The sequence below is a fragment of the Pan troglodytes genome, chromosome 1 (genome assembly GCF_028858775.2).
Source record: "Pan troglodytes isolate AG18354 chromosome 1, NHGRI_mPanTro3-v2.0_pri, whole genome shotgun sequence".
Classification (NCBI taxonomy): Eukaryota; Metazoa; Chordata; class Mammalia; order Primates; family Hominidae; genus Pan; species Pan troglodytes.
This window is the reverse complement of record NC_072398.2, coordinates 20938889-20963484: the sequence shown is the minus strand read 5'-3', so window position 1 is coordinate 20963484 and position 24596 is coordinate 20938889. Positions and strand designations below refer to the sequence as shown.

The following is a 24596-nucleotide window of genomic DNA, read 5'->3' as shown; positions in this document are numbered from 1 at the left end:
AAGTCTGCCCTTCTCTTATGGAGTGTGCAGCTTTATTTTAAAGCTATGGCCAGAACTATCCTGGGTGCACACCTGTGGTCTCACCCACAAGGCTGCCCCCGGCTGTTACCACCAGCCAGATGGGCTCTCCGCTCTTTGCTCAGGTGTATGGTCCTTATGTGGAGCTGCTGAAGGAATTGTTTTTTGAGATAACCTGGTAAATGTTTCGTGTTCCACTGTGCTTCATTACAGTCTCCTGAGTATCATTTATTTAGTCATTCTCCCATTCTTGTCTTTTTTTTTGGTAGGGGGATGGGGGCATTACCTAATACCATGTTGAACAAGATCAGCAATTCTGAGGTGGCGGGGGCTGCCTCACTCCAGGAGGCACAAACGCAGCAGCCGGAGTCTTCAATTGGAGGGAAGCCCTGGACACAGCCGCTTGGAAACAGGCTATGGCAATACTCACCGCACCAGGCCTGGTGGCTCAGCCTGAAATCCCAGCACTTTGGAGGCCAAGATGGGTAGATCGCTTGAGCCCAGGAGTTTGAGACCAGCCTGGCCAATAGTGAGATTCCCACCTCTCCAAAAAAAAAAAAAAATTAGTTGGGTATGGTGGTGTGCGCCTGTAGTCCCTCCCAGCTACTTGGGAGGCTGAGGCAGGAGGATCTCTTGAGCCCAGGAGTTCAATACCAGCTTGTGTAACATGGCAAAACCCCATCTTTACAAAAATTAGCTGGGCATGGCCCCATCTGTAGCGTGCGCCTGTAGTCCCAGCTACCCGAAAGACTGAGGTGTGAGGATCACCTGAGCCTGGGAAGTCGAGGCTGCAGTGAGTGAGCCGTGATTGCACCACTGCACTCCAGCATGGGTGACCCTGTCTCAAAAAACAACAAACAAACAAACAAAAACCCCACCCCAACACAGAGAAATGCCCAGGCCCCTGGTTTCCACTCAGACTTCTCTTTGTTGCAGCTGAATGAAACTGCTGATCTTGTTCAACATGGTATTACATAATGCCCCCCCAGGCCCCTGCCAAAAAAAAGACAAGAATGGGAGAGTGACTGAATAAATGATAATCAGGAGACTACTCGTTAAGCACAATGGAACGCAGGAAACATTTACCAGGATATCTCGAAAAAAACATTCCGGCAATAGCTCCACATAAGGAACATATATATTGAGCAAAGAAAGTGGAGAGCCCATCTGTGCCTGGGTGTGGGAAGTGGCTGCCCGTCCCGGCCCTTACTTTGCCCGAGCTTCCCGCCTGCCCCGTCAACAGCCTCCCTGGGGCTCTGCCCTCTGCTGGGCAGTGGGGCACCCGCTATTGTTCCTGGACTAAGCAGGCACCAGCAGGATGACTTGTAGACAACAGCCAAAGTTTATTTAACGTGGGAATGCTTACAATAAATAAAGCAGAGGGGTAAAGAGAAACAGAACAGTACCTTGAGGACAAAGAAACCCCAAATCCAACACAAAAATCAACTCCTGCCTTCTTCTGTATGCCTCAGGCTCTGAGAAGCCACTGTTCCTCCCCAGGGTAGAGAGACTGCAAGGCCGGCGGCCAGCAGTGCACATCCCCAAGCAGTAGCTGGGACCCTGGGTCCTGAGGGGCCACTGGAGACCTAGGAAGCCTTTGCAAGGGCAAAACCCAATGGCAACATGCCCACGAAAGCTTCAAGTCAGAACGTGGGCCTGCAAAAGACATTTCTGGGCTCTGCTCTCTCCTCTAGGCCCACACACCTGCTGAACAGACATCTGTGCCCAGGCACCTCCCAGAAGCCCCTTTATTATGGGACATCTACTCTCTGTTCCTGTCCTCACTGGCCCTTCCCATCATCTCTCTGAAGACTCTTATTATGGCTGCCTCCTAATTCTTCCAGAGCAGCCACACCCAGGACTGTGACGGGCTCTCACCCACTGTGGGGTCACAGACAGGCATGGGGCTGGCTCCCATCCCAGCTGCCTCCCCCAGCATCTTCAGAGGTGGGGTACACAAGACTTTCAGGGGGCTGGCAAAGCTGCAGGAACTGTGCAGCTTAGGTGAACCCTGGATTCTGCAAGCCCCAGTGGAGTTTTCTCGGCTTCTGGAACCACAGGCCAGAGCTGCCGGGGCAATGGGGCTCCCAGCTTTGGTAAGGGCTGTTGGCATTAAGTGGCACCCGGTGGCTGGAGGGGTCTCCCAGGGAGGATGGAGCCTGCCCCACACTCTCCCACAGTTTCCTGGAGTGCTAGAATTGGGGTTCTCCCACGCTGGCTCAGAAAGGCACCAGGAGTTCCTCCTCTTGCTCAAAAGACACACTCCCTCCTCCCAGGTCCTCCAAGTGGCCAAAACACTCAGTGGCCTGGAGGGGCAGGAGAGGCAACAGGACTCCTCCAGGAGGGCCGGAGTCACTGGGGAGCCAGGGTGTCCCCGGACCCACCTTTCGGCCGGCAGATAGTCATCGGGGTCGGGCTGCTGGACAGGGGTGAGAAGAGGGGCCGCAGCGTCCCCGAGAAGGGGATCTCGGGGAAGATGAATAGCAGTGACCCATCGGTGGCGCTGTAGAAAGAGAGATGTCCGGCCTCGTAGTCCAGAAAGATCCCCACGCGCCTGGGTGGGTCCCGGAGTGGAGCCAAGGCCCGTTCCGAGGAATTGTAATAGCTCCCCAGGAAGACCAGGATCCAGAAGCCGTTGCCCGCGGACAGCTCGCCCTTCTCCTTCCTGTTCACGTTCTCCCTGCACACCCCCAGGGCCCAGCTGGTGCGGTCCCCAACCTCCACCTCCCAGTAGTGGCGGCCTGAGGTGAAGCGCTCCTGGCCCAGCACACAGGGGCCGGGGTCAAAGCGCTCTGGGCTGTCCGGCAGGGCCTGCCGTAGGTCCCCCCGCTGCACGCTCCGCCTGTCTTCAGACAGGATCAGCTCAGGGTTGGCGGTGTCCGGGTCCAAGGTCACGTCCCCTGCAGAGAGAGGCCCAAGGTCACCCAGGCACAGCCACAGGCAAGCTGGGGCCATCTGCCCATGTCCTGGGCATGTGGGTACAATCCTCCCAGTCGGACGGCCTGGCTCTCTGCCCCGGGCCTGTAGCCTCACAACCTCCTGGAGTAACTAACTGTCTCCAAGTGGACATCCTCTCCCCACTTAGCTACGTCCAGTTGCAACTTACAATGTCCTACAAATTGGTCCATGTTTTGCCTTCAGATATGAAGAGGGAATCTTGGTTGCTTTTTTTTTTTTTTTTTTAAAGAGGCAGGGTCTTGCTCTGTGGCCCCAGGCTGCAGTGCAGTGGTGCGATCATGACTCACTGCAGCCTTGATCTCCTGGGCTCAAATGATCCTCCTGCCTCAGATCCTCCCAAGCTGCTGGGATTACAGGCGTGTGCCACCATGGCTGGCTCCTTTTTTTGTTTTTTATTTGTAGAGATGGGAGTCTTGCTATGTTTCCCGGGTTGGTCTTGAACTGATGGCCTCAAGCAATCCTCCCGCCTGAGCCTCTCAAAGTGCTGGGATTACAGAGGTGAGCCAATGCATCCAGCCTGTTTTTCCTTTCAATCCCCAAATGAAGGATGTGAATTAGGGCAGCTGTCCCAACCCTGACCACTCCGATTTCAGATCTATCCACCTCTGGAGGCCTGCACACAGTTCCTACACAACAGGCTCCTGACCTGCTAGCAAGAGCTGAGGATAGTACTTCCTTTGGGTGACTGTGATACAAGACTCAGATTTGGGTTTTGTGCCCAGTTCCTGGCGCAGAGCTCACAGAACCCTGGGAATTTCCTGAGTGATAGAAGCATCTTGTGCTATCATAAGATGCCCCTTTCCATCACACCTGAGTTGACGCCACTGCAGTGGCTGAGGTGGGGACCTGAGAGCCCAGCATAGGGCCAGCCACCAGAAAGACCATTCCTGTCAGTAGAGGGCGGGAACGCTCAGCCCCAGCCTCCGACCTCAGGAAGGGGAAAGGGGTCTGAGGTTGAGCCCCATCACCAATGACCAATGATTTAATCAATCATAACCATGTAATGGAACCTCCACAAAGACACCTAAACAGCTCTTGGGGCTCGGGGAGTTTCCAGGTTGGTGAGCACACTGAGGTGCTGGGAAGGTGCACCCAGGGAGGGTGGGAAAGCTCTGTGCCCTTCCCCAGGCTTTGCCCATGTGTCTCTTCCATTTGGCTCTTCCTGAGTGGTATCCTTCACAATAAACCAATGACAGTAAGTAAAGTGCTCTTCTGAGTTCCATGGGCTGTGCTAGCGAATGCTCACATCTGCAGAGGGGCTGAGGGAACAGAAGTATGGGCAGCCCCTGGAAGTTGTGACTGGCATCTGAAGTGGGGGCAGTCTTATGGGACTGAGCCCTTAATCTGTGGGGTCTGTACTAACTCCTGTAGTGTCAGCACTGGCAATTCTGTTCAATGCTGAATGGAATCCTTGGATACCCAATTCGTTTCCAGAAGTTGAAGAATTGTTTGGTGTGAAAATACCCACACAACTGATGTCAGAAGTATGAGCAGAGGACATTTTCCCAACAACCCACCACCATGACACTGTGAGTTTAGAGCTGGCAGTGGCAGGGCACAGAACATGTGGCTGGCTGCCCAGGTCCTTGGCGGGTCCCCTCCTGGAGTCATCTCCCCACCTGGGGCCTCCACACCTACCTCGAAACCTCCGCAGTGTCTCTACCAGTCCCGGGACCCTGCACACGGTCCTCAGCTCCATAGGCACAACTTCTGGGGGCTGCAGCTTCACATCCTGGACCCTAGAGGGGACAACCCAGGTGTCGTCGCCATGGCCAACAGCTGGGTCCCACCCCACTCCCTCCTGCCCCCCCAGGAGAGGCTGGGTTCGTACCTGCGCAGGGCGTCCTTGATGTCCTATGTGGGGAGGAGAAACAGCACACTCGGTGTCAGTGACCATCGCTTGCTCCTGGAGTCCCCTCCCCGCCCCTGGAGCCTCGCCCCGTCCCCCTCTCCTACATTTGAGCGTCAGGCAGCAAAAACACACACAGGGGGCCATAAACCACCCGCAGCAAGGCTCAGACACAGGAATACTGGACAGAGGCTCTGGCATGTGTGCCAGGAGGCATCACCAATGGGGTGCAGCCCAGCCCTGCGGACCAAGGCCCACTTCTGCCTGACACTTGGATGTAGGGCATCTGGCTGTTGGCTCACTCACCCAGAGCCCCAAGTGGGCGCCTCTGGGTGCCAAGGACAGGACAGGCACACATCCCAGCCTTCAGCATAGGGGCGCCTCCACCCCAGCTGGAGCCCAACCCTGTGGTTGCACTGCTTCCTCTCCCAGCTCCACCTGCCCTGCAGGCTCCCTGCTCAGCCCCACTCTTGGGCGTGCGTCCTTCCTGTGTCACTGCCTGATACGTGATAGCATCTGACTCCATGTTAGGGCCCGAATTGTGTCCATCCCGCCAAATCCGTATGTTGAAGCCAGAAACTTCAGGACTTCAGAACTTGACTATTAGAAAAAAGGGCTTTTAAAGAGGAAATCATAGTAAAATGAGGCCATTAGGGTGGGCTGCAATCCAAAATAACTTGAGTCTCATAAGAAGGGGCGACTAGGACACAGACACCCACAGAGGGGAGACCCTGTGAGGATACAGGGAAGAAAAGGCATCTACAGGCCCAAGAGATAGGCCTCAGGGGGAACCAGCTTTGACCTCAGTCTTCCAGTGTGCAGGACTGGGAGACAATCAGTCTCTGCTGGGGAAGCCTCCTGGCAGGTGGTACTCAATGTGGCAGCCCGAGCTGGCGTGATACACCCAGGTATTGGAACATCAGCTCTTAGGAGGCATGGTCTTGTATCTCTTAGAGCAGTCTTCAGTGCACTGCAGGGATTTAACCCACACTGTCAAATAGACGATCCCACACCATGTTCATTCTAACAAACGTGGTGCCAGCTACCAGGCCAGGATGCAGAGGTCAGTAAGACATAATCCCAGAGGAGTTCAAGACCAGCCTGGGCAACACAGCAAGGTCCCATCTCTAAAAAAAAATTTTAAAATTAGCTGAGCTTGGTGGTGTGTGCCTACAGTCTCACCTACTCAGGGTACTGAGATGGAAGGATCGCTTCAGCCCAGGACGTCGAGGCTGCAGTCATAATCACATCACTGTACTCTAGCCTGGGCGACAGAGTGAGACCCTGTCTCAATAAATAATTCATAAATAAATAAATAAAGAGGAGACTCTTGGTAGGGTTCTGAAGCCTAAGAAGAATTTGTTGGTAGACACAGGGGGAGTGCGCAGGGTGAGGGAGGGGCGTGCACAGGGCAGGGGCAGATGGCGCTGGTGTGAGCAAGGCAGCTGGGAGCAGCTCCACCTTGGTTATTCTACCTGGGGTGGGCGGCCCACCCCTGGTGTCATTTGGAAACAGGTGGTGGCTGTCACAAGGCCGGGTGCAGGGGCGGCAGGAGAAGGGCTTGGGGGTAGAGAAGAACCTTGGCCTCGACAAGGGGGTTTGGTCTCTGCACAGAACACGGGCTCTCCAGGGGCAGCATTGACTTGAACAAAACCACTCTGCGGCTACAAGCAGGGCCTGCTGAAGGGGGCAGCCAGGACCCCAGAGTCCATAGCAGCCAGGGCCCCAGAGTCCACAGCAGCCAGAGCCCCAGTGGGTGGATTCCTGGGAGTCACTCAAGCCCTTACCTCCACTGTGCAACCCCTGTCCATTCGGCCTGGGTGCTGGGAACCCGGGTTGGGTTCCCCTACCAAACCAGGGGCCAAGGGTGCAAAGCCATCCCCACCTGTCCCTCTCAAACCAGCACACAGCTCACATCAACACAGAGCTGCTGAGGCTGCTCTCCTGCAACCCCCATGTGGGCAGACCCCCACAGCATGCAGGCCAGGGCAACTCTGTGCTGGCAGGTTGGGGGGACAGGAGGGACCTCCCTGAAGCCTTGTAGCCAGGCCAAACCTGGGCAGGGAGCTTGGCCAAGGCATGGACGGGTGGGCCACTCAGCGGGGTGAATGCAGGTGGGTGTATGAGACCCAACACCCACCCACCCGCCCACATGCCACAATGTGTCAGCTGAAAGCCCAAATTGCATCTTCACACAAACCCTGTGGGTCCCCATTTCCAGGTCAACTCACCTTCCTTCTAAACCCTTCCTGGCTTCTCCAACACCTGTCCTCTCTGCCCTCCCTGAGGGCTCCTCCTCAGTCTTCTGGGTACGTCCCCACCCCACAATTTACTGACCACAGGACCCTCTCCTAATATTCCTCAGTCTTCCTACAGACGCTAGCCGAGCGTCCTTCCCGCTTCCCAGGCTCAAAGCCAGTTGATGTCCAAGCTGGTGCACGCGGCACACGGAGTGGAGGAGCAGATGCTGCAGACTCGGAGGTGGGGGAAACTACCTACTGGGTACAGTGTGCACCATTCGGGTGATGGCTACACTCTGACTGCACTTGTACCCCTTAAATCTACAAACAAACAAACAAACAAACAAACAAAAACAGAAAAAAGCTTACAATAGAAATGACAAACGAAACCAGGAGCCGGTGCCTGGACTGATGTTCTGCTGGGCTCCAGAGGCCGGCAGCAGGTCACCCCCTGTGCAAAGCCGCCCAGCCACATCTGCAGCATTGTGGGCTCCACCTGGGTCTGGCAGCCCTGCCCCACCAGTGGCTGAATTCATTCACACACGGCCTCTCTCCTCTGTGGGAGCCAGAATTGCCCAGGGGCCCATTTCCCTCTGAATCTTGGGACCCCTTGAGTCTACACCATGCTGGGCATGGAACACGTTCTCCATTTTGTGAGACAAACATCCAGCTGAACCCCACGGGAGGATGATAGCAGACACTCCCAGTCCACACGGGGCCTCTCAGCATGGGAGTGCCGTCAGTCCTCATCAGTGCACGCTTGCCAAGCGGGGAGAGCTGACTCCAGGCCGCCTGACCTGCCGCCAGGCCACAGGCCAGGGCGTCCACTGGTTCTGGTTTGGGGGTGCACCAAGGAAAGCCCAGGCCCAGGGGGCCGGCTCAGGGAGTGGAGCCCACACATGGGAAAAGACTCTCCTGGAAGCAGAGGAGGAGGAGACCGCCCCCCATAATGGAGATGCATGGGGTGTGCCAGCGGGGTGAAGACAGAGTGAAGGGCGAGGACTTCCTGCTGGGGACACCATGGCAGGAATCCTATGGGAGGCCCAAGGTGGTCCCAGCGAGCACATGCCCACTCTGCTGTGCCCACAGGGAGCAGCAGTGTCAGTCAGGACGAGATGAAGTGACCTTATGTAATCACTTAAGAAACACCACCTGTTTACATCTACAGAGGAAAATTGATTTTCCCTTTCTCGGCACGTGGGTTTTGGGGGTGGGACATCTGTCCTGCTGCTGACTCAGCATTTCACAGGCAACAGCCAGGCACATCCAGCCATGCCATTCACCTCTCAGCCCAGACAACCTCTCTGCCCCTGCTTCTTGCACTTTCTGGTTCTCCCTCCCCCAGTGTGGCCAGGCCATGCCCGTGTGGCCACCATGGCTGCTCCCCGCCCAGCTCACCTGCAGCAGCCCCAGCGCAGGCAGCTGGCAGCGGCCCTCGAGCTCGGCGATGAGCTCAGCTAGATGGGCGCTCTGCTGGCCTAGGTGGGCTGCGCCCTCCCGCAGCCGGGGCAGCACCTCCAGCTCCTCCTCCTCCAGCCTCTGCAGCAGCTGCTGCTCCTCCTCTGCCAGCAAACGGCGAAGACGCTCGAACTCACCCAGCACGTTCTGCCGCTGGCTCTCCACCATCTTCTGTGGAGCACAGGGAGAAGGACAGCTGAGGCCAGACCCCAGGCCCAGCTGGACCCCAAGTTTGGTCAGACCCCAAGCCCACCCAGAGGCCTGGCCGCACCCAACCCCACCCCCGGGGCCTGCTAAAGCCAAAGCACAGCACCAGGTGTGGCAGGACCCCAAACCTACCACCTGGTGCTGGCCAGACCCCAAACCCACCTGTGGCACCTCCCAAACCCCAAATCCACCACTCAGGGAGAGCCAAATCCCATTCTACCACACAGGACTGGCTAGACCCCAAATCTAAATCCAGGGCCGACTAGATCCCAAATCCACTATCTAGTCCCTCCCCAACTTCCAAATCCACCCATTGGCTTGGTAGAACCCTGCATCTACCACCTGGGGCCAGCTGGACTACAAATCTACCACCCAGGGTCCCTCCTGACCTCCAAATTCTCCCCTGGGGCTGCCCAGATCCCAAATCCACCACCCAGAGCCTCCCAGACCCGAAATCTACCCCAGAACTGGACAGATCCCAAATCTACTCCTCAGGATGGCTGAATCCCACATCTATGACCTAGTCCCTCAAAACCTCCAAATTTACCTCCAGGGCCCAGACCCTAAATACACCTGAGAGTTGCCACCCAAGCATGCTGGGACCCCAGGATGGGGCCCTTGTAGTATGGGAGCCCACGCCCACGACCTGGCAGGACAGGTGCACATGGGAAAGGACCAGCCCTTCAGTGGGCTCGGTGGGGCCAGGCTGAAGCAGTGACTGGTCCTGGGGCGCCAAGGGCAAGTGTGCCTGGCCAGCATCGCCCCCTGGGGTCTCCTATACAGGACCTTCACCCCCTGCCCTGCCACCCAGGACCCTGGGAGCCCCAGCACCTGCCTGCCACAAGACGCAGGTCTCATCCGCCTGGGCTTGGAACAGCAACGCATCCTGCATCTGCTTCCGGAGATGCTCCAGTGACTTCTCCAGCTTCGCCTACGGGAGAGGCCAGGCAGGACCATGAGACATGAGTCCTGTCACAGAAGCCTGCCCTTTTGCACCTGACACCCTGCCCCCTCCTCAAAGACAATGGGGACAAACTGAAATCTGCCTGGTGAATCAGGGAACTCAATGCCCTCCAATGAGCGTGAGCCCTCATGGTAGGTGGGCAGCCTCTTGCCAGAGGCTGACAGCCCCAGCCACATTCTTTCCTTTTTCTCATATGGGGCATTTCTAGTCCTCGACCTTGCTACCCTAGCCCAGGCCTCACCCCCCTTTGCAAAGCTACCTCAAGGGTTCTGGCTGCCCACCCCATCTGTCCCCAAGTTGGCTCTGAAGGTGCTGAGCTCTCCTGTTCCCAAGCCAGTGTCTACTCCTCCTCCTCTTCCTTCTCACCTGCTGGCTCACATAAGGGCCTTGGACCAAGCCTATGCTGGGGTCCAAAAATTCTGCCCTATGCCCCCACAAATTCATAGGTTGAAATCCCAACACCCAGTGTGATGATGTTACGAGGCGGGGGCTTTGGGAGGTGACTAGGTCAGGAGGGCAGTGCCGCCACGATGGGATTAGTGTTATAAAGGAAACCTCGCCCCTTTCACCATATGACAACACAGTGAGAGGGTGTTGTCTGTGAACCAGGAAGCACCCTCACCAGACACCAAACCTGCCAGGGCTTGATCTTAGACTTCCAGCCTCCAGAGCTGTGAGTCTCCAGCTTGTATACATCTGCCATGTGCAAACCATGGTGTTTTGGTAGGACAGTCAGCACGGACAGACATGCCTGGCTGCCCACCCCATCTTTTCTCCAAGCCACTCGGGACCTTGTGCATTTTCAGCTTCATCAGCTATCACTGTAATAAGCCCCAGGATGGGTACACTTCCATTCTGCTTTCTTGGTCCTTAATTCTCATTCCCACGGTTCCTCATGCTGTGCATACCAGGAAGCAGTGAAAATCCTGTACACAAGCTCACTGTACTGTGTGTGCTTGGGGTGCCCTGAACCCACTTCTCGAAGGGTCTGCTCACTTCCACCCCATCTGACACCCTTATCAGCAACGGGCCCTGTGCTGGCCACACCTCTTTGCTTCTCAGCCACCCCAAGTCTTGGCTCTCATCTCTCGCTATCCACGCTCTGGAAGGATGGAGGTGCTGGGAGGGTCCAGAAGTCTGCCCCGGTAGCAGAGCCAGGACTTCAGCCCAGCTGCCTGGCTCCAGGTGCTCACTTTAGTTCACCACTTGGCCTCACGATTCGGGAAGACCGCTGGAGCACCAAGGACATGTCCAACTGCTTTACTGTCTCTGCCTAGGCTCAGCTCTCATGTGAGCTACAAGAACCCCAAATGGCGGTCCCTGTCCCCAGGCCTCTCTCCTCACTGCTGCCGACCTGTTCCAGAAAACTCAGGCCTGGCCCCTGTGACCCCAACCCCACCTCAAACACTTGGCCCAGTGCCTCTCACTTCTCCCTCAATGCCTCAGTCCCTACGGGACATTTTCAGTTTTCTTTTTTTGAAACGGAGTCTCGCTTTGTCCCCCAAGCTGGAGTGCAGTGGCACGATCTCGGCTCACTGCAACCTCTGCCTCCTGTGTTCAAGTGATTCTTCTGCCTCAGCCCCCTGAGTAGCTGGGATTACAGGTGCCCATCACCACACCCAGCTAATTTTTGTATTTTTTGTACAGATGGGATTTCACCATGTTGGCCAGGGTGGTCTCGAACTCCTGACCTCAGGTGATCCGCCCACCTCGGCCTCCCAAATTGCTGGGATTACAGGCGTGAGCCACCACACCTGGCCAACGTTTTCAGTTTTCAACACTAAGGTTACAAACAGCATTTGATCAGATGGAATGGGCTGTAAAGCAGCACAACATACCCAGCATGGCAAAGATCTTGCATTTCAGGTACCTGCATCTTTGTGTCTCTGGCCAGATCAGAACAGAAACCTCTTACCCTGCGTGTAGTCAGAACTGGGATGCTGGGGCTTGGTGCAGGCCTGGGATCTTCCCTGGCCTCCTCCTTCCTGTGGCAAACCCCCTCCCCACACAAGTGCCATCTGACACACAACCCAGAGAGATCTGGGGGCCATCTTCTCTCTCCCATGGTGCTGCTTCCTGGAACTGGAGCTTACTGGGACTTCCCTGTTTACCACCTCGGGGCAACCCAGCCTGGGGCTTGTTCAGCTGTCATGACCCCAGGTCAGGGCCAGGCAAGGAGTGAACCTGTCATGGAGCTAATGGGCCCCAGCTCTGGCAAGTGGACACACAGCCCCATAGGTGGGACTGAGCTTTCTAGGCCCATGGGGGCAGGTAAAAGCAGTTTGCTGTGGTTAACATAACCTAGGCTCTAAGGCAGTGAAGAACAGGATGTCATCCCCAAATATACCGCTGTGGTACAAGAATTATTCTGAGTAAAAGCAGATGCAGGAAGAGCACTCTGTACTCCTATCTGCCTAAAAGTAGGGTATTCATTCCCCATGAGAAAGGCACCCTCTCTCTACCAGGAAGAGGAGGGCACTCTAATCCCAGGAGATGATTCTGCCTAAACAGACCTTACTACAATGACCATTATCTTGTGTTAATTCTTCCCATCTATTTCCCAGTCACTTTCCCACAATCTATCAGTCCTAGACGCCCAATCCCATTTCTGTGTCCAGTCACTTCTCCACAATTCACAAACCTTTGCTGAAATACGCTTTTCTATGAAGTTCTTGTGCATGTGAAACTTAAAATATTAATCAAATTGTATGATTTTTTTTCCTGTTAATTTGTCTTGTGCCAGTTTAATTTGCAGCCCTGAGCCACTGAACCTAACAGGGTAGAGGGAAATTTTTTTCTTCACCTGCAAAAGAAAGGGTTAAGTGCTATCCCATGAAACTATATCGAGTCAACTCTATAGAGCTATTGGGCACTCTCTGCACCCATTGGGGTAATTGGTGTCACAAGGGTAATTCTGCTGGGCTAACATGTTTCAGGTGTAGACATTCCTGCATGGGCAAAGAAAAGAAAACCCAAATGAATCTGTGTCTGAACAAGCCCACGGATATGGCTCTAAACCACCTTTCTGCTAAAATCCAAAGCAGAAGGGGACAGATTCAGATTTATTCTAGTATCCCAGAAGTTTGCTCTGTGATAGGGACAGACCAAGCTCAGTACTGATTCTAACACTGCCTTAACTGCTCATCTGGCACACACAAGTGACCATGATGCAACACACAAAGTGCGGTCAAGAAAGCTCCAAAGATGCTGCCATCTGCCCCACACGTAGGCTCCCAGGAGCACACCTGCAGCAGGTCAGTGAGGAAAGAGGACAGCGGGAGGGAGCGCAGGCCAGGGAACGTGTGCCCCAGGCCCTTCAGCTCGGGGTTTATTTGGGTTTTAAGCAGCAAGACAAGGGGAGAAAAGGCAGGCTGAGCCCTGGCATCTCAGATGGCAGAGATGGCTCCCAGTACCCCACCCAGAAATGCAGGGCAGCCCTGGAGGGGAGGTTAGAGAGGAAACGACTGTGTCCCCTCTCATCCTGCCCAGTCTGGGGCTTTCCCAGGACTTAAGTACTGACCTGCTAACACAGTCCCTGCAGGGAGTCCATCTAGGATCGGCCACCTCTGAGGTTCTCCCACTTTCCTCTGATTCCGGCTCCTTTCTGGCCAGTGTATGGCCACATTTTCCTTGCCCCCACTCCACCACCTTCCACCTTCCTCTCTTAGCCTCTATCTATGGGAGGTACGCCCCTCACCCCCGAGAGCAGGGTCTCATTGGCGGCCATGGTCCCAGCCTCAAGGGGCCTGGTTGAAACAGGCTGTGTCATGAGCCCCCACAGCCACCCTGCGCGACACCCCCCTCACAGGCCCACGGCAGGCTGCATCCTGAGCTCCCCGCCCTAGACAGAGACAGATTACTCCCGGAGCAGTCCCCCAAACCTCCCACCCGCCCAGGCCTCCCCAGTCCCCGGCTCCCCGACGCCCCTGCACGCCACCCCCGCCCAGGAGCACCTTGAGGTCTTCGGCCGCGTCCTGCAGCGGCCGCACGCGGTGCGCCCAGTGCTCCCCAGAGCGCTCGCAGGCCGCACACAGGAGGCGCAGCTCGTCGCCACAGAAGGCGGCCAGTGGCTCGCGGTGCGCGGGGCACACGCCCTGCGGGACCGGCGACGGCGGGTGCAGGCGCCGCGCCATCTCGGCCATCTTAGCAAGCGGGCGGTTGGGCCGCAGGTTCCTCTGCGGGGACAGCTCGCGGCACTCGGGGCACGCGTACGGGCCCTCGGGCTGGCCCCAGCAGCGCCGGATGCACTCGCGGCAGAAGTTGTGGCCGCAGTCGGTCATCACCGGATCCGTGAAGTAGTCGAGGCAGATGGCGCAGGTGGCCTCCTCCTGGAGGTTGGTGGACAGGTCGGGGGCGGCCATGGCGCGGACAGAGGGGAGGAAGGCGGTACTATCCGCGGGGCGGCGGCGGGCGGACTCGGGAGCTCGCGGGGACGCGGGGTATCCGGGTGCGGCGGCGCAGGCTCGGGCACTCCGGGGCGCGAGGCTCGGGACTCCCGGGTGCTTGGGCTCCGGGGCGCGGGGACTCCAGGGCGCAGGACTCTGGGTTTCCGTAGCGCTGGGCGCGTAGGCTCCGGGCGCTCGGGGGACGCGGGACGTAGGGATCCCGGATGCCGGCAGGAAGAGGAGCCGAGGCGGAAGCAGGAAGCGACTGGGTGGGTTTTGTGTTTTTTTTTTTTTTTTTTTTTTTTTTTTTTTTTTGGAACAACCCGCTTTTGCCTCCGATTGGCCGCTGCCAGTCACGCGGCCCGCGGGCGGGACGGAATTGGAGAGCTTTCACTTGCTGACCTGGCGTCACCACCGCTCCGGTTCTTGTGGCCAGGTCTTTTACCCCTGCCCTGGGGAGGACTCAGGCGCAGGGGAGGGATGGGGACAGGGGGCGGGGCGCAGGGGAGGGATGGGGACAGGGGGCGGGGCGCAGGGGCGGGATGGAGCAGGGGGCAGGGCAAGGAGGGATGGGGACTCAGGGCGGGGCACACGGAAGCAACTGCAAGGACTAAGGGAGTCCGCAGCCTGGGGCATTGGAGCCCTTCGCCATACCCCTGGTGCGTCCTCACCCCCTCAGCCCGTGCTTCCCAGGGCGGGTATCCTCGGAAGGCCCGGCCCTCACAGCCTTGGCAGGCCAAGGTCAGAATGATTGGAGTTGGGGGATGGGACGGGGGCATCCCTCCAGGACCAGCTCTCCAGGAGGCCACATTCTTTCTGCGGGAACCACTCCAAAGGGGCATGCTGTTCCAGGCAGCCCCTCGCGCAGACACTCCGGCTTTGTCGAGGTAGGAGTACGCTTACTCTGGAATTCTGCCTTGCTAGTGACTGACACAGGCTGTTAAAGTGCTTGACCCTGCAGGGGTGGGTGGGGGGGTTCCTTGGAAAAGGTAAGGGCGCTGTGGAAAAGAGGCCCCTACATAAATCCTAACCTCTTTGGGATTTTGCCCCTGCTCGTGCAACTTTGGGGATCGAACGGGATGGGGGTGGGCAGCTCTGAGGCTTTTTACGGGTTCAGCCTTTCCCATTTTCCCCCATCGAAGGACCCAATAGGATGCATAGGACATTTCTATGGGCAACCTGGGACCATCCCTGACACAGCAACCACCCCTGCTCCTCCCCACCATAGGATATTTCTACTTCTTTGACAGAGTAACCTAAACCCCTGGGGGGGCTGGGAGCCACAGATTCCTGTCATTCCAAAGTGGGGGTGGGGGCATGGCTAAAAAAAACGTGACCACGCTGTTCCTGGTGTGTAGGTATGGATTTAGAAATCGGTCCACTCAGAACGCAGGGGCTTTCAAAAGTTTCCTCTAGGAAGCATCTGTCAGTATACCCTCTTAATGTTTGACAGTTCTAATCACAATTATATTTAGAATTTGAGAAACCCCCCTGTGTGTCTAATGGCTGCCAGCGTGATGCCAGAGAACCCTGGCAGGTGGCCTGCAGTAAGCAGAAGGCCCGCACCTTCTGCAGAGCCAGGAGCAGTGCCCGAGTCCCCCGGCCTGTGTCTATCCTTTCACCCACATGGTCACTGTGGAGATGACCATCTGACCAGACTTCGGAGCCCCCAGGCAGAAGAAAGGCTGCAGGGGGCCCGGGAAGGTGGCCTGGGAGTAGGTGTGCAGGTGGGACCCATCGCTTACACTGTAGAAGGACACCTCCCCGGCTTCGAAGTCCAGGAAGATGCCCATGTGGCTGGGAGGCTCCATCAGCATGACCGGGGTCAGGGCAGAGAAGGTGGATAAGTACTTGGTCCCCTTGGACAGCTGCACCACCCAGAAGCCGTTTTCGGGGCACTTGGGGACCCTGTCTTTCCGGCTCACGTTGTCCCTGCACACACCCAGGGCCCACAACGCGTCCCCGGTGATGTTCATGCCCACCTCCCAGTAGTGCCTCCCAGAGGAGAAGGCCGTCTGGCCCACAGCACAGGGGTAAGCCACAAATCGGTCCTTGCTGCAGAACCCACTGCCCTCCGGCGAAGAGCCGAGGTAGCGCCTCTGGCGGCTCTCATACAGGAGGAGGTAGGGGTACGCGGAGGTGGCATCAGGCACCACATCCTCTGTAGATGGGCGTGGTGGTGGAGAGATGGGGAGAGGTGTGGGGCATTCAGGGTCAAAGGTGGGAGTCCCCGGGCCCTAGTGGTGGATGTGGCCAATGGTCCCCTAACTCCGCAGAGGCCTCCCCTGCTGTGAATCTGGGGTTACTTGATGCTTCCACACACCAATTGTGTGTGGGCATTGGTGGCAATAAGGTACAGGGGGCTGGGCAGAGAGACCACTGGGAACTCAACAAGATTCATCCCATGAATTAGAACCACCAGTAACGCCACCCTACGAAGGCACAGTGAATAGCCAGTGACCGTCACCAGGCAGTGCACTTGCAGAACCCCCCCCATTGGTGGCTTCCGAGGCTAGGGGGTACAGTGGGGCATCGCCAAGAGATCCTGGGTCAGAGGTCCTGGCCCTGGGTGCCCACTTACCTAGAAAGCCTCTTAGCACTTCAATCTGTCCGGGAACTCTGCACACAGTCCTGGGTCTGGTTGGGGGGGCAACCTCTGGGCACTGCACACTCACGTTGTTCTTCCTCCGGTGGGCACACACAGGGGAGTCTTATTGACTCCCCTGGCCCGACAGTCTTATTGTCCCCCCCGCCCACCGCTGCCACTGCCCCCGCCCCTGCCTGAGGGGACCACATACCTGCTCAGTGGTTCCTTCATGTCCTGCAAAAGACAGGGACGGAGGGTGGGGAGTGAGCCAAGCTCCTGGCTCACATCAATGTCCCTGCTCCCTTCTTGTCCGTGTCTTAGGGCAAGACCCATCCTGTCCCCTGGGCATTCCCTTCCCACAATTGAGCTTCATGGCACTCCTGAGCCTTCCCCACTGCCCTGGCTCCCACTACCACCAGAGCCCCCAGTGCTTCACCTAAGCTGAGCTACCCTGTCAGCCCACAGCCACACGCCTGAAGTCCTGCAACTCAGGAGAGGCGGAGGGACCCCTTCCAGGCAAGTGGCCACTCAACACTGACCCTCCTCTCCCATTTCAGGTGGGTGCGGCCCACTCAGCAGGAATGGGGTGGGGCGCAATTGGGTGCAGTTTGGGGAGGGAGGGGGGTGGGTAAGAGACTGAGCACCTGGGGATTTTCTGTAGCCTCTTTAGGGATTCAGAGTTCCCTAAAGAGATCACTGTTTACTTCTCTGGCCTGGAAGCTACAAGGGACTTGTTTTCCAAAGGCCATATTTCTAGTTGCCAGAGCGTGACCCTAACTCTAGGCAGGGACTCTCATGCAGGTGGCACGCTTGGCCCTCTGCTCATAGGAGCACCCTTCTACCAGCTGCAGGGGCTTTTCCTTCAGTTGGTCAGCAAACCAGTGTAGTGGGTTGTGAACAGGCTGCTTTGTTTTTCCTTTTCCTTTTTTTTTTTTTTCCTAGATGTGATCTCACCATCACCCAGGGTGGAGTGCAGTGGCGCAATAGCTCACTGCAGCCTTGAACTCACGGGCTCAAGCAGTCTTCCTGCCTCAGCCTCCTGAGTCCTGGGACCACAGGCGCACGCCACCATGCCCTGCTAATATTTTTAAGTTTTTGTAGAGATGGCGTCTCATCAGCCGTAATCAAGCCCCCTCTCCAGGGCCATGGCACACAGGCTGGTCCCGGGAGACAGGCTGGCTGCTTCACCTCCCCACTGCCATTGCCACACAACTCACTCCTGGGACAGTGCACCTCCTCCACACCGAGACATGGAGTCCCTGTCCCAAAGCCACACCTGGCTGCCAGGTGTCCCAAGCCACCTCTCTGGACTTGGAAGGAAATGGGGACACTGTCTCAGGTTGGAACCTGTAAGGGGCTGACTTGTGTCCCCACTAATTCACAGGTTGAAGCCTGAACCCTCAGGACCTCAGAATGTGACTGTGTTTGGAGATAGCATCTTTAAGGAGGGAGTTGAGGTCACTGGGGTGGGCCCTAATCCAGTCTGACTGGTGTCTTTATACAAGGAGATGATTAGGACAGAGACGTGCATAGAGAGATGATGCCGTGAGGACACGGGGAGGAGACAGCATCTTCAGGCCTAGGAGAGAGGCTCAGGAGGAACCAGGCCTGCCCGCACCTTGGCCTCAGCCACCCAGCCTCCAGGACTAGCAGACTGGGAGCTAACAGCCCTTTCCTGTTGGCTGCCTCTTCCCCAAGCCCAGCGCCCCCTGCCCATGCCTGTCAGAGCTCACATCCCACCCTGCCTGCCAAGCCTACTGGCTCACCTGCAGCATCTGGAGGGGCGCCTGTGTGCTCCGCTCCTCCAGCTGCAGCAGCAGCAGCTCCAGAGAGTGACCCTGCCAGTCCAGGCAGGCCACGCTCTCCCGGAGCCTGCTGGCGGTCTCCTCTTCTTCCGTCTCCAGAGCCTGGAGGAGCCTCTGCTCTTCTTCCACCAGGTAGAGGTTCATCTTCTCAAACTCCAGCACAATGCGTTCTCTCCGCTCCTTCACCTTGCCCTGCAGGAGTGGAGAAGCCCGGCATGTTGCCAGCAGGTGGCTCAGCTCCAGGGATGCTGGCACCTCTCCCCAGGGCCCTGGTGACCCACAAGATCACCAGCAACTGGAGCTTTAGTTGGGGACCAGGAACTGTGACAGAGGCCCCCACCTCTGCTATCCTGTGATACACTGAGTGTAACCCTCTGAGCCCCGAACTGCAACTTCTACACATCCAAACACCCATGCACCCTTGCTCTGAGGAGGTTCAGAATGTCCACCCCCAGATAAGCCTCTTGGGCATGTTAAACAAAATTTATGGGTGGCCATTGTTTTTTGTTTTGTTTTGTTTGAGACAGGGTCTCGCTCAGTTGCCCGGGCTGGAATGCAGTGGCACTTATTGCAACCTTGACCTCCTGGGCTCAAGCCATCTGAGTAGCTGGGACCACAGGCATGCACCACCACATCCAGCTAGTTTTTAAATTTTGTGTAGGGACAGGGTCTTGCTCTGTTGCCCAGGCTGGAGTGCAATGGCACAACCACAACTCACTGCAACTTTGACCTCCTGGCCTCAAGTGACCCTCCCACCTCAGCCTTCCAAGGAAGTGGGACGATAGACATGTGTCACCACCACCATGCCCAGCTAATTTTTAATTTTTTTGTAGAGACAGGGTCTTGCTATGTTGCCCAGGCTGGGGTTCAGCGGCATGATCGTGGTTCACTGCTGTCTCAGACTCCTGGGCTCAGGTGATCCTCAGGGCCACTGTTTTGAACTGGGCTCCTGCGCTGGGTCCTAGAAGACCAGACCCAACCAGAATGGAGTCACTGGTGCTAATGAAACCAAGGGGTTCACTGATCAGGTCAGCCTGCCCTGATTGCTTTTTGTTATTTTGTTTTTCCTTTTTCCATGAAGCTGAAGGCTGTGCCTCTGAACGCTGACGCCCAACCTTCACTGGCTGCTTTATAGATAATATTCACAGGTCACCATGGGACTGGTCGCTTCAGGAATGTGGGGCAGCTCCTGTCCAGCTGAAACCAGTTGAGACCATCTGCCCTTCAAGTGGACCTGTCCCAGTGCCCGAGGTGGCCTTTTGATGTCAGAGGGCCAAAACTTCCAACCTCAGATCATGCTAAGGCTGCCGTTTCTGGTACCTGTGTCCTGTGAAATGCCATGCACCCCGATGACACCTGCACAGAATGGGCCTGCTGGACCACCCTGCCTCCGTAGTTCATAAAGACTCCCAAGCTGTGTCACTTGGGAGGCGGGTTTAAGAGCTGTTCTCCCTCCTCCTCACTCAGCGGCCTTGCAAATAAATCTTTTCTCTTAGCTGGATGCAGTGGCTAACGCGTGTAATCCCAGTGCTTTGGGAGGCTGAGGCGGGAAGACAGTTTGAGCTCAGGAGTTCAAGGCCAGCCTGGGCAATAGCAAGACCCTGTCTCTACAAAAAAAAAAAAAAAAAAAGCCAGTCTTGGTGGCAAGTGCCTGTAGTCCCAGCTACTCAGGAGGTTGAAGCAGGAGGATCACTTGAGTCCAGGAATTTGAGGCTGCAGTGAGCTATGATTGCATCACTGTGCTCCAGCCTGGGCCACAGAGCGACTCTGACTCAAGAAAAAAACAAAAAATAACAACAAAGATCTCTAAATCTGTTTTAATTTTGTGTTTTGACAGGCGTTAGGATTAAGGTTAACTAAAGGCCACTGAGAACCCGCAGAAGCAGGAAAACCTGTTTGCCTCCCCCATTAGCTGCCTAAAAAAATAAAGTGCCTGGCCTGGCGCGATGACTTATGCCTGTAATCCCAGCACTTTGGGAGGCCGAGGCAGGCAGATCACCTGAGGTCAGGAGTTCAAGACCAGCCTGACCAACATGGTGAAACCCCATCTCTACTAAAAGTACAAAAGTTAGTCAGGCATGGTGGTGGGCACCTGTAGTCCCAGCTGCTTGGCAGGCTGAGGCAGGAGAATTGCTTGAACCCGGGAGGCAGAGGTTGCAGTGAGGTGACACCACACCATTGGATTCCAGCCTGGGCAATAAGAGTGAAACTCCATCTCAAAAAAAAAAAAAAAAAAATTAAAAAGTGCCCTTTCATGAAGGAAATTTCCAGGGTCAAGGCATCTATACCAGGAAGAGTTCCAAAAACAACTCTTCACCTGAGACACTTGTTTAAATACTTAACCAACATCACCTGCCTCCCCAGCCCAGAGGCCCCCAAGCCCTATTCCTTTGTGGTGCTGACCTATGCCCCTGCCCTCTGGCTGCCTCCTTTGTGGTATTGAGCCCCCACCTTCTGGCTGCTTCCTTTGTGGTACTGAGCCCCCGCCCTCTGGCTGCCTCCTTTGTGGTACTGAGCCCCTACCCTCTGGCTGCCACTTTGAGTCTGATTTTTGAGGCCCCTTCTCTCCACCCTATGTGTGCATCTGTAATTTAAAATTGCCTTTTTATGTTTTTCTCTGCTGTTCATCTGTCTTAAGTCAGTTTCATTCTGAGGCCAGCCACAGAACCTAGAAGGGTAGAGGCAACTTTCTTCTTTTCCTGCCGCTGCGGCAGCATATCCCCACGGGCAGACACAGACGTGGAAATGCAGGAAGATGGAGCAGCAGCAGGAAAGGGACTGGACAGCCCTGGGCACCCACCTGCCACTCGGCTAAGCTCTGCTCCTCCCTGGCCTGCAGATTCCCTGTCCTGGTGATCTGCTCCCGAAGGTACTCCATGTCCTCCTCCAGCTTCAACTGTGGGACACACAAACCGCAGGATTTGGGATCAGCGATCCCCCCACCTCCTGCCTAGAGTCCAGTTGTGCTCGCTGAAACTGCATCCACCCCAGAGACCCTCCTCAGGAGGGGCAGGGGATCAAAATACGTCACCCAGAATGTGCCACCTTGGATTATTTTGAGCTGAAGGCACTTAAAAAAGGGCAGGTGTAAGAATTGCTGTGACCCTCGGCCTTCCTAAGAGCAGAAGGCACAGCCACCATGCCAGAGAGGCCTGCCCTAGGCCAGGAGGAAAGCCATGTTCTTACCAAGGGCGGGAAAGCTGAAACCAGAGAAATCTGTGCAAAGGGACCCTGCTAAACTAACCCTCATCCTCCTCAGGTACATGTTTGGCTCTAACATGCTTCCATGGGCCTCTGGCTCCTTGGGAGCGACTCCTGGGTCATGGAAAGCTTACAGGGAATGAATTTCAGTGCTTTGCTTCTGCTTATCTGTCTCAAATCAGTTTGGTTCTCAGAGCCACCCAAAATACTCTAAGAGAGGAGAGGTAAGATTTTGCAATGCCTGCATCATACAGTGTAGGCCCACATTGTCCCCAGGGACACCCCTACCCAGCCACAGGCCACCTTGTCCCCTGGATGCCTCCTCCCCAGCCCCTGACTCGGGCCACTTTGTCCCTGGACACCTCCTCCCTCCCCCATGATCTGGGTCACCTTGTCCCCCTGGATGCCTCCTCCCCGGCCCCTTGACCTGGGCCCCGATGTGGCCCACCTTGTACCCCTGCACTGCCTCCTCGGCGGGCAGCACCCTGTGCAGCCGGTGCTCCCGGGACTCCCTGCACACCACACAGATGGGGCTCTGGTCCTTCTGGCAGAAAAGCTTGAGGGGCTCGTGGTGCTCCTGGCACAGGTCTTGCTTCTGCAGGCCAGGATGCTGCCGCGCCATCTCGGCCACCTTGGTCAGCAGCCGGTTGGGCAGCAGGTTCCTCTGCGGGGACATCTCTCTGCACTCGGGGCAGGGGAAGGAGCCCTTCCGCTTCCGCCTCCCCTTCTTGCCCCGCGCCTTTTCCCAGCTCAGCTGGATGCACGCTCGGCAGAAGTTGTGGCCACAGGCGGTCATCACAGGGTCTGTGAAGTAATCCAGACAGATGGAGCACGTAGCTTCCTCCTGCAGCTTTCTGGCGAGTTCCACAGCCTCCATGGCTCCTGGGAGACACGAGGCAGGTTCCCGCTTGAGGGACTCTGGAGAGAGTTGGAGGGAGCAGCCCGATGATCTGGGCGCCGGCAGTGTGCAACCGTCCTGTACAGCCTCCCTTTACAGAGGAGGGCTAGGACTGCAGTCCAGTTAGAGAGTCCAGAGTCATCATTTTTAGCCTTGTCAACAACAGACACAGATGCCTCCCCAGAAACTACACAGACCCTCCCTGACCAATGCTCTGCAGGCCCCTCCGCCTCTCCTCTCCACTGGCCTGGACCCTACCCGTCCACTTCCGCCTGCTGCTGGCTACCCCCAGCTCCACATCTCATCAGCTCCTCCTCCCCGACAGACCGTTGCCGGCTAGGCCTTCAACCTGCCTTTCTGGAGAAGCCTGCTAGGTCAGCTTAGGAAGAAGCCCCTACCCTTGGAGCCTTCCCTTATTCACTTTCCATCCACTGACCCCACCCAGATCCCCACTCCAACTCCCCCATACATCCCCAGCTGTCTTTGCTGGCGCAACTCTCCCATTGCAAGTAGCCTGACTAAAGAGCCTTTCAAATGTCAGAATTTTTTCTTTAACAAAACCCCGTACACCAAAGGAAGAAGGGATGGGCTATCAGAGGAAAAAAGCTCTCTTCCATTCGGTAGTGAGGTGGGGTTCAGAAAAAACGCGTGTGCATACACGCACAGACGAACACCCATACACATACCCATGCATGTATACAAACGTGCATGTGCACACACGCACACCCACGCATACACACCACACAAATACAAACATGTACGCACAGAAACACTCATCCACAAACAGCACACACAGGCACAGATGCACATATCGGTAAACATGCATGCATGTACACACAGGTACACGCGCTCACACACGCACAGGCACACGAGCATGCACATAGATGCCCCCTGCAATCTCAACACTCGCGACCCCACGCAGTGGAGATCTACAGCCTTTCGCCTACGCCACGGGGTTGCTATGGGGACCGAGTTGCAGAGGGAGTTGAAAATCGCGTCTACACTGCAAGCACGATTCTCCCCTTACGTTCTGCCATCCCCTAAAGCGAGGGCGTCTAGGGGTCTCAGACTTCCCCGGCTCTGTCCCACGTCCAGTTTCTCGGAGCTTTCTGCACGCCAACCACCCGGCGCCAGCCCTCCGACTCCCCCCAAGAGCCCTAACGGAGGCACCCAGCCCACCCTGACCGAAGCCGGGCAGGGACAGCGGCAGCGGGCGTGGGGCTCTGGCTCTGGCTGCCGGGATGGCTGTCCTTCCCGCTCTGGTCCGCTAGGGTCCCGGTAGAGTTACCTTGTTGAAGCGCGCTAGCCCCTCCAGGGACGCGGCGGCCGGCGGAGGCGGGAAGGCCGGGCGTTGGAGGGCAAGGAGGACCGGGTTAGGCTTAGGTCGTGGCCCAGGCGCCACAGGAGGGTGGCCTAGGCGGCGGGGTGGGGGGTACTCACCGCTGGGAAGGGGGGCCCGCACAGCGCCTAGCGCACCTGGCCGAGCGCTCGCTGCCGGGAAAGGCTGGGTCTGCCCCCACGAAGCCCAGGAGGCTGCGGCCCGGCCCGGGGCGTGGGGGCCTGGGGTCGGGAGGCCTAGGGACTTTGTGGCGTCAGCGGGGGCTGGGGGGCGGCGGGGGAGGGGAATGCTGGGCGAGGGAGTGTTCGGCGGCCGGGACTGGGGCGGCGCCTCTTAGGACAGGTTGGGGGTGGCTTGGGGAAGGAAGGCGGCAGGGGGTGGAAGGCTCTGGACGAGGCGGGGACAGGCGCAGCGGGTGCTTACTGGGCGGTGGGGAGGATGTGGTCCACAGCCCAGCGAAGGGAGGAGTCTTGTTGGCCTGGGGTGGGACTTTTAGGGGAGGTTAAGGGAGTGTGGAGGGTGGGGAGTTGGGGGGTTACTTGGGGGTGGGGAGTGGAATGGGGACAGCTGGTGGGGCTAGGGGCGGGCAGGCGAGCGTCAGGGTAGGGGGAGTGGGATTGGAAGAGGCTTCTCAACCCGGGATTGGGGCTGCGGGAGGGCACGCGAGCCCCAGGCTGGAGGGTTAGG

The 24596-nt window shown here is 57.0% G+C and overlaps 2 protein-coding genes and 1 long non-coding RNA gene across 9 annotated transcripts; 1 reads left to right on the top strand and 2 right to left on the bottom strand.

The window, feature by feature from the left end:
* Window positions 1-1341: 1341 nt before the first annotated feature.
* Window positions 1342-14341, bottom strand: TRIM11 (tripartite motif containing 11). 2 transcript variants are annotated; one of them, XM_016940469.3, is made up of 6 exons: window positions 13648-14341; window positions 9566-9661; window positions 8464-8694; window positions 4808-4830; window positions 4615-4715; window positions 1342-2918 (listed from the first exon to the last, which is right to left on the bottom strand). In XM_016940469.3, the coding sequence occupies exons 1-6, from the start codon at window positions 14053-14055 to the stop codon at window positions 2371-2373; spliced, it is 1407 nt and encodes a 468-aa protein (XP_016795958.1). In that variant the 5' UTR covers window positions 14056-14341; the 3' UTR covers window positions 1342-2370. The 2 variants fall into 2 exon arrangements, with proteins under 2 accessions (XP_016795958.1, XP_016795961.1); XM_016940472.4 differs by having other exon boundaries at window positions 8464-8691.
* A 12-nt stretch (window positions 14342-14353) lies between these two features.
* TRIM17 (tripartite motif containing 17) lies at window positions 14354-24508 on the bottom strand. 6 transcript variants are annotated; one of them, XM_063790860.1, is made up of 8 exons: window positions 23859-24353; window positions 22121-22554; window positions 21272-21367; window positions 18433-18663; window positions 16878-16900; window positions 16661-16764; window positions 15825-16240; window positions 14354-15034 (listed from the first exon to the last, which is right to left on the bottom strand). In XM_063790860.1, exons 2-8 carry the CDS (start codon window positions 22547-22549, stop codon window positions 15020-15022), a joined length of 1314 nt encoding a protein of 437 aa, XP_063646930.1. In that variant the 5' UTR covers window positions 22550-22554; window positions 23859-24353; the 3' UTR covers window positions 14354-15019. The 6 variants fall into 6 exon arrangements, with proteins under 6 accessions (XP_063646930.1, XP_054515780.1, XP_024208197.2 ...); XM_054659805.2 differs by having other exon boundaries at window positions 24011-24353; XM_024352429.3 differs by having other exon boundaries at window positions 22121-22590; window positions 24011-24141.
* LOC104004776 (uncharacterized) lies at window positions 14646-18964 on the top strand. Its single transcript, XR_010149963.1, has 3 exons — window positions 14646-14966; window positions 17125-17223; window positions 17609-18964. It is a non-coding gene; the product is annotated as an uncharacterized LOC104004776 (long non-coding RNA).
* Window positions 24509-24596: the final 88 nt, after the last annotated feature.

Excerpts from the sequence above, each read along its gene's own strand:
- TRIM11 (XM_016940469.3), bottom strand. The coding sequence starts at position 14,055 with ATGGCCGCCCCCGACCTGTCCACCAACCTCCAGGAGGAGGCCACCTGC. Across the intron at positions 4,831-8,463 it reads CTGCGCTGGGGCTGCTGCAG|GACATCAAGGACGCCCTGCG; the intron begins GTGAGCTGGGCG and ends CTCCCCACATAG. Across the intron at positions 4,716-4,807 it reads ATCAAGGACGCCCTGCGCAG|GGTCCAGGATGTGAAGCTGC; the intron begins GTACGAACCCAG and ends TGTCCCCTCTAG.
- TRIM17 (XM_016940445.4), bottom strand. The coding sequence starts at position 22,549 with ATGGAGGCTGTGGAACTCGCCAGAAAGCTGCAGGAGGAAGCTACGTGC. Across the intron at positions 18,664-21,271 it reads AGAGCTTAGCCGAGTGGCAG|GGCAAGGTGAAGGAGCGGAG; the intron begins GTGGGTGCCCAG and ends CCACTCCTGCAG. Across the intron at positions 16,241-16,660 it reads AGTGCTAAGAGGCTTTCTAG|AGGATGTGGTGCCTGATGCC; the intron begins GTAAGTGGGCAC and ends GCCCATCTACAG.